Source organism: Oryzias melastigma, linkage group LG19 (genome assembly GCF_002922805.2).
Source record: "Oryzias melastigma strain HK-1 linkage group LG19, ASM292280v2, whole genome shotgun sequence".
NCBI lineage: Eukaryota > Metazoa > Chordata > Actinopteri > Beloniformes > Adrianichthyidae > Oryzias > Oryzias melastigma.
In genome coordinates this window covers 803,807-813,613 of record NC_050530.1, presented here as the reverse complement: position 1 = coordinate 813,613, position 9,807 = coordinate 803,807, and the positions used below count along the sequence as shown (strand labels likewise).

General features: G+C 39.6%; 1 protein-coding gene across 6 annotated transcripts in view; it reads left to right on the top strand.

Moving 5' to 3' along the window:
- The window catches only part of kctd17 (potassium channel tetramerization domain containing 17), a 15,723-nt gene extending 6,003 nt beyond the window's left edge, over positions 1–9,720 (top strand). The window contains exons 2-7 of one of the 6 annotated variants that reach the window (XM_024285126.2): positions 4,789–4,897; positions 4,976–5,067; positions 5,446–5,592; positions 7,349–7,474; positions 7,702–7,831; positions 9,193–9,720. In XM_024285126.2, coding sequence (XP_024140894.1) covers positions 4,789–4,897; positions 4,976–5,067; positions 5,446–5,592; positions 7,349–7,474; positions 7,702–7,809 — 582 coding nt within the window. In that variant the 3' untranslated portion in view covers positions 7,810–7,831; positions 9,193–9,720. Of the gene's footprint in view, positions 1–4,788; positions 4,898–4,975; positions 5,068–5,445; positions 5,593–7,348; positions 7,475–7,701; positions 8,077–9,192 lie in introns of those variants that run through there. The other 5 variants (XM_024285131.2, XM_024285127.1, XM_024285125.2 and 2 more) reach the window with 5 other exon arrangements.
- Positions 9,721–9,807: the final 87 nt, after the last annotated feature.

Sequence of the window (9,807 nt, the reverse complement as noted above, 5' to 3'; positions counted from 1 at the left end):
ATATTATATTGAGTGTTTTGGAGCTGCTCAGCTAAAGTGTTACTGTTGATACTTTGTAATATATGGAGTCAGAGTGTAATAAAGTTGAACAAAGTTGTGAGCGTTAAGCACCAAAAAATACACATTTTTTATTATTAGTAGTAATCACCTTGCAGCATGCCTCTATTGTACCAAAACATCAGTAAAAAGTGTTGAACCTGACGTTGATACAGACATTCAAAACTGATCAGCAAAATATAAACTTTCAATTGGAGAACTATCATGACCAGGATAGAAAAGATGAAGACTTCCATTATTCTGTCTGTTGTTGTAGTTCTGTCACAAACGATGATTTTAATAGTCGACTAATCACCGATTATTTTACTGATTATTCACCGATTATTATTATATACTGGCCAATGACTGAAGACATCTTTAGTCCCATGGTTTTGTTTACCAAATCTCCAGTAGACATGAGTCTGAATCCAGACCAAACATTGTTCAGGACTTGATCCAGATCAGATAAAGTGGACTCAGTCCGGACTAAAAGACTTTTCCAGGTAGTGTACAGCCTGAGGTGTTCTTGTGTCTTTTTCTGATGGTGGAGGACATGTCAGAGCCAACAGTCCCACCCACAACTCAGAGGTGAACTCCTGCCGCTCTGCAGAAACTATGTCCTAGAAAATGACAGGATTTTAGATAAAAACTGCATCATAAACCGTCTCCTCCATCACGGCTCCACCCGTGTTCCTTCTCGCTCGCAGACGCTCCCCGGATGCTGCTGTAATGAGATTACTTCACCCCCCCCCCCCCNATCTGAAGCCAATAACATGATGTGTCTGAAGAACAGGAGGCGCAGCAGCAGGACGTCTGCGCTCTGAGCCCTTCTGCAGATTAGATTCCTCCGACTTGAGGAATTCTGAGAGGGTTGTTGGAGTTCTCATTATGCAAGAGGTCACATGCTGCAGCCTGACGGCGGTTCTTCATCCATGTTGAAATGTCTGCTGGGAAATGCTGGCAGAGGAAAACGAGACGCCGCCAGACTGAACGTGAAAGTTGTGTGAACTTGTCCTCAGCGGTTCGCAGCTGGAAGAGCTTCACCTTCAGGTCGCGTCTGTTTTTGACGGTTTTGTCCTGTAGCTGCACGTTCTGACTGAGAGGGTCAAACCAGGATCGGCTTAAAGGGACGGAACAGCAGATTATACGTCTGGAGAATTAAGAAAACTATGTATATGAGAAAAAAGTCATAAAATCTATTGAGAAAAAAATCAAAATTGTTCAGGAATAGTTATATTATTGTGAGAAATTAGTCTAAATTATACAGGAATTAGGTTGTAAAATCACAAAAAGTTACTAGCATAAAGTCTCAAAATCATACGAAAAAAGTCAAAATGATGCAGTGAAGTTTTAATAAAAGTCAAAGTGCTGCTAACATACAGTTGTTAAATTATAAGAAAAAAGTCAAAGTTTTCCAAGAACAGATTATTAAAATTAGGAAAAAGAAGTTTAAGTAAAACACGAATTAAGTCTTAAAATTATGAGAACATTTTACTAGTATTAATTATTAAAAAAACTTTACAAGGAAAATGTCAGTTTTTTTAAAAGAACAAAATGTTTAAAAAAATATCCATGTAAAATATTGAGTTTTTGCATTAAAATGAAGTGAAATAGAATTAATAGTTTCAAAGTAAAGATCGATTCTACTGTAATAATTGACACGTTTTTCTTTAAATCGAAGCTTTTCTTCTTCCAGCTTCTCACTAGACGTACGTTTACTGTGATGAATGCAAGACAGGAAATACATATTATGGGATGTATGCGTTGAAGTATCATGTGAAGGTCCAAACCGGACGGTTCGCGGTTCTGAGTCCGATGGAGGAGTTTGGGTTCTGAGGTGGGTCAGCAGCTGAACCGAGACGACGGGTCGATCGTTGCAGACGGGTTTGACTCTGCAGGTTTGTGCCGCCACTGCTGTCAGCGGTTTAGACGGTTTCCTAACGACGTCGTTCTGAGGAGCTCAGCAGGTCAGAAGATGCTGACGCAGCAGATTCTGAAAACCAGATCAGACCAGAAAGATTTTCTCTCTGAAAATGTTGTTTTATGAACTTCAGGAAGAACTTTTTCCTGTTTTTACACAGAACTCTGATCATCTGGTTTATCCTCTTAATGGAAACATTAAAGATAATTTCACATTTGATAAGAATGTTATTTAAAAAGTGGAATTTGTTTGTAATTTTTAGACAAAACAAAATCAACCAAAAAAAAAGAATAAAATAATGATAAAATTTACAGCGAAAACTCTTAGAAATATAAATATTTTTTGAAGAACTTCTTTGCTTTTCAAATAAGAAAAATCTAGTTTATATTTTTAAGTTAAAAACACTAAAGAAAAATGACTAAAAAATGTCAACATTCAAAAAAAAGTTGTAATTTTTAGGAAAAACAAGAAAACCAACAAAAAAGACAATTTTTACAGCAAAAACTCTTTAAATTAAAATTTCTGGTTCATCTTTTTATAGTAAAAATTCAAGTAAAATTTTACATTTTATAATAATTTTCAGCAGTTTAAGAATTAAAAAAATGTTTGTATTTGTAGAAAAACAAGAAAACCAGTTAAAAAAATAAAACGATGACAAATTTGCAACAAAAATGTAAAATGTTTTTTTCAAATGGCAAAGTTTTCAAATACAAACTATAATTTTGATTTCCTGACTTGAATATTCAGCTAAACTGTCACATATGATTAATGCTTAGTGGCTATTTTACAGGAAAAACAAGAAAAAAAGACTCATTTTACCACAAAAATGTATTTTTTTGAGTAACTTTACTGTTTCATGAATAGCAAAATGTAGTTTTTAATTTAAGCATTCAAGTACAAAACCACAATTGATTATTATAACATTCAACATTTTAAAAAGGAAAAATATTTTAGATTTTTAGAAAAAGCAAGAAAACCTATAAATAAAATAAATACCTAAAAATATATCCAGTTTTCCTGCAAAAATCAAATATAAGAAATACATCATATAAATATATTATAGTATTTTAATAATACAATAAACAAGTAAAATGTCATCATGTCACTTATCTTCAAAATCCAAGAAAACCAACAAAAAATTAAATAATTACAAATTTAACAGCAAAAATGTATTAAAATGTCAGAATTTATCAAAACTTCTCTTTTCTAAAAAAAAAAACAAGCAGTTTATTTTCTTAATTTAAAAATCAGAGTAAAATGTCACATTTGATTTTTAATCAACATTTTATGAAGTAGAATTTGTTTAGAATTTTTTTTTTTAGGAAAACCAAGAAAACCAACAACAAAATTAAAATAATGACACATTTTCCTGCAAAAATTCACATTTATTTGAAAAACTTTCATATAAAAATATCTGGTTGTAGTTTTTGTTTCCTTTGTGAACAGAGACGACTGAGATTGTGTTTCAGTTGTGTTTGTGTGACTCTTCTGTTTCGTCATGGCTGTGAATCATTTCCTGCCTTTTGTTTTCTCTGGTTCTGGTCGGTTCTGGTTGGTTCTGGTCTTCCTTCACCACGTTCCTCCTGCGTCTGTTTGCAGCTCTCCTCTCAGTCACGACTCTGCGGCGGCTGACAGAGAAAGGATGAGCGTGGCAGAAGCGTTCGGCGTGAAAATGGCTCAGATGTCTGTCAGCAGAACGTTTCGGGTCGCTGCAGAACGCTGCTGCTGCTGCTGCTGCGGTTCGCTGATAACCGCTGAAGCTTTGATCTGAAGCTTTTTCTCTCTAGAAATGCAGCAGAAAAACCTCGTTTATGTCAGGAAGGCTTCAGGACAGCGACGGCGCCGCCCACAATCCTCCAGTCTGAGGAGCAGACATGTTTTTATCTGTGGAAAGATGTTTAAGCTGAAAGAAATCTGAAACAAAATCCATCCAATATCCAACGTTTAGGTCGTAGAATCTGATGTTTGTTTCTTGATGTTTAAAGAAATGTTTGTATTATTGTGACAGTTCAGATCCTGAAGGATCAGTGAATCCGTCACGTCGTCCTTCAGCTGAAAACGTCTTTAGTCCTCTGGGTTAGAATCAAAGCTGCAGGTTTGGAGAGCCGTATTTGTTCAGGTTCAAACCTGAGAGGAACAGGAATCTGATGAAGACGCTGAGGGGGAAGTTCTTCATCTCAGTGCTTAGACTAGCAGCTAAAAGAAACGGAGAACATTTATTTATTTATTTATTTTAGGGCTAAAATTAACTAATTAATCGCAAACAGGGGAGGGATTAATTGCAATTAATCACGATTTTATATATATATATATACTGTATGTATATATATATATATATATATATATTTTCTGTCACAGATTTTGCTGACCACTTACCTGCGAAGGACCACAATGTGAAATTACAAACAAAACTGTTTATTTATTAATTTTAGGTTCTGGAATCAATTAAACGAAATTAATTAATTAATCAAAAACTGGGGAAAAATTTATTGCGATTAATTACAATAGTTTTTTTTTTAACAATTTTGGCCAACCACTTATCTGTGAATAATCACAATATGAGCTCGAACACAAAACTGTTTATTTATTTACATAGTTTGTAGTAGTTTATTTGACAGGAACATTGTGCAAAAAGCATCAAGAATTTGCACAGAAGCTGAATTACATGTGTTGTCCTGAGGCAGGTCAAATCAAAACAAACATACAGGATGTAAACAATAACAAACAAAAAGAACGACATAGAGTTTATATCATTTTAATCGTCGATTAGTCGACTGATCGTGGCCGCCTCACTCCTGTCAAGCGCCTGACGTCCTGCTGTCCGTCCTCAGGACGAGTCGGGGGCCTACGTGATCGACAGAGACCCCACCTACTTCGGCCCCATCCTCAACTACCTACGACACGGGAAGCTGGTGTACAACAAGGAGCTGGCGGAGGAAGGTACCGCCGCCGCCGTCGGATCAGAGGTGAAGGGTGTCGCGATCAGCAGCTGACCCCCCTGTTTTACCTGCATTCCAGGTGTCCTGGAGGAGGCGGAGTTTTACAACATCACCCCCCTGATCAAGCTGATCAAGGAGAGGATCACGGAGAGGGACTCCAAAGCCACACAGGTAAGAGTCGCCGTTCTCCTCTTATATAATCTCTACACAGCGGAGCCCCCCCCCCCAGGAGGGAAACGTGAAAATAGAAGCGCAGCCTTTGGAGTTTGTGCATGAATGTTGTAGAATCTCAACAAAAGAGAAGCCTCCAGCGCCTCAGACTCCCTTTGTGTTTCACTCAGCTTTTATTTTGAAATGCAGCTCATGTTATGGCCCAAACGTGCACGTTACGGCTCAAACGTGCACGTTTCAGCTCGGTTATGAAACTGTGGATTAAAATAGCTCCGCAGCTGAAGTTAAGCCTCATTTCTGTCCCCGATTCCTGCCGACGTTTAAAAGATCCGACGGGGAGTGAAGCCCCTCCCACCTGAACGCCCTGTTCTCTACCAGCAGGTGCCCCCCAAGCACGTCTACCGGGTCCTGCAGTGCCAGGAGGAGGAGCTGACCCAGATGGTCTCCACCATGTCCGACGGCTGGAAGTTTGAGCAGGTCAGCGTGCGCGCCTGCAGAAAGCCCCGCACCGGACTGCTCTGGACTGTGGGTTGGACTCACGCTGCTGCTGACCCTTCAACTCTGACCCCCCACCCATATCTGACCTGAACCCCCCCTCTCTCTGCTTCTTCAGTAAAACACATCAAATGTTCCAGTTTTAAAAAGCTTCAAATGTAAATCAGAAAGAATATTCTGATGATGATAAACAATAGTGAGTTCTGGGAGTTTAATGGATCAAATATTTTATGACATCAAATTCAGAACACTGAAGACAACAATTAAGAGACATAATCAAATATTAGCACAGATAAAAGTAAGCAGAGTTCTATCAAACACATGGCTAAAAAATGAGTTTTCTCTCTGAACTTCCTCCTAGAGAAGCTGATCAGCTGACTCCAACATGGCGGCGTCCGTCATGAAAAAATGGCGCCTGAATGACTGAAAAACTGGAAGAAAACTATTTTCTATAGATGACATCACACTTTCTCATATACAGTCAATGGGTGTGACGGAGCAACCTTTCTCTAAATACTTCATTTATTTAGGTTTTGAACAATAATTTCTGGTGACGTTTAAACACAAACCTTTAACATGCAGTGAATCTAAGATTTAAGATGGCTAACATGTTATCTACTGAGGTTTCTTGGGCTAATTTAGAGTTTAGCCTCTATTTTAGCAACATGGTAACGTTTTTGACTAATTTAGTTTACTGAGGAACTTTAGAGTATTTTGGAGTTTAGCTAGTATTTAGGCAACATGCTAACGTTTTTGGCTAAATTGCATCTACTGATGTTTTTGTTGAGCTAATTTGTAGTTTAGTTCATATTTAAGCAACACACTAGATGTTTTTTTTGCAAAATTGGCATTTATTGGGGATTTTAAAGCAAATTTACTACAATTTTTTTTCAGAAAAATGTAGGTCAAGTTCAGCGCTCCTTCATATTTCTTTAACGAAATTTCCAGTCGTTTAGCAAATTTAACATTTTGCGAGTAGCTTTTGGATTTTCAGCAAATCCCTTCAGCAATCAAAGTAAATTGTGTCAGAATTTTCAGCACAAAGCTTCAGTATTTTCAGTCACTACTTTCAGGAAAAATAATTTGCACTAGCATTATCACGTTATGCATTTTCTAGGTTTTTTTTATTTTCAGTTAATTAAAAGCTAAGATCTGTGCTATATATCGACTAGTCGTCAAAAGTAATCGATGATTAATCGACTATTAAGATAATCGTTTGTGGCAGCCCTACTTACAAACTACGGCCCGTGGGCCGGACCCGGCCCACCTCTACATTTGTCTCGAATCCCCAAACAGATCAGAGACGCCACATGACTTTTTAAAAAAAAAATTATCTCAATCTGACCACATAAAACGTGACTTTTTATTCCATCCGTCTGAACTATAACGGTCGAGGATACGCCGGTGTGAACGTAGAATTACCTGTGAATCCAGGTGAAAGCATGACTCTGCATGAATCTGCTGAGTCATGCTAGAAACAGATCAGGTTTTTCTTCTTTAATCCGTTTTCTTCTCTAACCTGAACTTTTACGTTTGTAGCTCAATAACCTTTTTAACCCCCCCCCCCCTTTCCCGGCTTCCTCTGCTTTAGCCCCTCCCCCGCTCCTCTGCATGCTGCGCCGTTCACTTGCAGACGCCGCCCCGCAGCTGTTTCGCCCCGCGGCGGCGATGAGTCCCCCCTTCCCTGCATGAGCACAGAAGTCGTGTGGATCCGCTCTGTCAGCAACGTTCTGTTCCTTCGCCGGTCGCTCCTCGCTGACGCTACCTCTCTGCCCCCCCCATCCAGATGGTGAACATCGGCTCGTCTTACAGCTACGGCACGGAGGACCAGGCCGAGTTCCTGTGCGTGGTCTCCAAGGAGCTCCACACGCCCGGATCCGGCCTCGGCACGGAGCAGAGCCACAAAACCAAGGTAAAGGTAAAGCCCGCCCCCCTTCCCCTCCCCGGTTTCCACGATGGAAACGTCTTCCGAGGGCTTTGATCTCCGCCGGGACCTCCAAATGTCACTCCTCCAAATGTCATCCACAAGCGCTCTCCATGGACGCTCATCAACTCATCTTTGCTTTCTGTCCCGCTCCTTCTTTTTTTTCTTTCCTTTGCCCCGCCCCCTCCCCCACACGTCCTTCATGCCAAATGAAGCCGGCTGAGATGCAGGAGGAGGAGGAAGCAGCGAAGGAGGAGGAGGAGGAGGAGGAGGAGGAGGAGGGAGGGAGAGAAACTACACCAAATGAATGGCTTAGAGAATGAGGGAGTCAGGAGGCGGGAATGGGTGAGGACTCCAGCCCGGCTGGTAGTGGGTAGATGTGTGTGTGTGTGTTCTGACCTTTAAGGCGCTCTGCTACGGTGAAACCGGCGCTCTCGGGTGACCTCGCACCAGCAGCATCCTCGCGGCGTTCGGCCCCGCCCCTTCGTTTTAGATAACGTTCCTCCATGAGGACATCCCACCAGAAGAACGGCAGACATCCAGAAACAGAACAGATCTAATCAAAAGTTAAATAAATATTTGAGTCTGTGTCGTTTCTAGGAAAAAGTTTCTGCAGAAGTTTGCTAGAAATTTATCTCTTGGGTTGTGGGCGGAACTGCAAGCACGAGCAACCCCGCCCCCCCTTCCCCTCAACATTGCTGAGAGCTCTCTGTTCACACCCTCTTCCCCTAGCTTACAGCCCCTCACACCCCAAACCCAACATTAGCTGTCCAATAAAAAGGGTGATCAATGTTATTGACCCGAGTATCCGGGTGCTCGAATACTCAAAAATTTGAGTACAAATATTCACGACGTCCAAGATGGCTGATTCTGTATAAACACAGTAGAGTGTAGTCCAATATTATCTAGGGAGGATGTATTTTTATTAAACAAACTAAACTAAAACAAAACTTGAAGAGCAGCGGTACTGTCACAGGAAGTAAACAACTATTTGTGTCGGTGAAGCTTCCTGTTTTCAAAATAAAATAGCAACTTTTTTTTGTTTTGTTTCAAAAACAGACTGAAGTTCCTCTCACTGGCATAACTTCTGACAAAATTAATTTGCTTTAATACCGGAGCTTTAGCTCCAGTGTTTGCATTCTTTTGGTTATGATAATTCTGGAATTCTGATCCACAGCCCTAGTCACAAATTAATTCTGAATTATTTCTATTTAGCTTTTGAATTTTTGCAATGATTTTAATTTAAAATGTATGAATTTCCACCAGTTACTATAAATTACACTGTATATAATCTTTTTTTATTACTGCTGACATTAAACTACCTACAACACTATTGAGATGATCCCAGGTCTTTTATTTTGAAAGAAAGTCAAAAGTTGTAACGTATTTTATATTTTAAAAAAATGTTTTTCTCTTATTTATGTTTTATTCATGAACAAAAAAAATAATTTAATGATCAAAATAGTAAAAATAACATAAATATAAAGGAACGACTTCTTGTGGTTACCGCTGAGCACCGTCGTCTCTGTGGCTCCGCCCCTTGTCGTGAATAGATGACCTTTAACCTCAGAGAAGTGGCTCTGTTGGCCTTCAGTCATTCTGTCCGTCATTTGCTCTCATCCCGTTTCCATGCGCAGCATCAGCATCACTTCCTGTGGCGTCGTCTCCACCGCCGTCTGTAACGCTTGTTTGTTTTCTTTCAACAGCTCTTCCAGATCCACGGCGCTCGGATGTAGAGATATATATATATATTTTTGGCTCATCTTAAGAAAAGTAGGTTTTCCATCCACTGCCTGAAGCAGGAACATCTTCGGAGGTGAATCAGACGAGGACGCTCACCAAAGATCGCTTCTGAGGGCGGAGCTTGATCATCTCTGACTTTTTATCACTTTTATGCTCGTCTGGTAGATTTATGGGGCGTTCAGGAACAAAATCTTTAATATAATGTAACTTTAACTGTAAACGCGATCATTCCAGCAGATTTTGAAGGTGAAAACGCCGCTTTTCACCTTCAAAATCTGCTGGAATGATCCCGTTTATGGTTGAAAAGTTACAGTAAATCAAAGAAGATGAACACTGGAGCTCCTCTGTTAAAAGGTTAAATGCATCAAAGTCAGTAACATCTGAACCTATAATGATTTATGTGGTCGTGTGAACAGAATCGGCTTCAAATCCGCTTTTCAAATCACTGAAGCTTAAAACGAATTCAACTAAATCCACTGGAAACAACTAAATATTTGTTCTGGTTTGAATTAATGTCCATCCAAACATCAATTACTGGATTATTTCAACTTTGGGATTGAATTAGATTTTTGTTGATG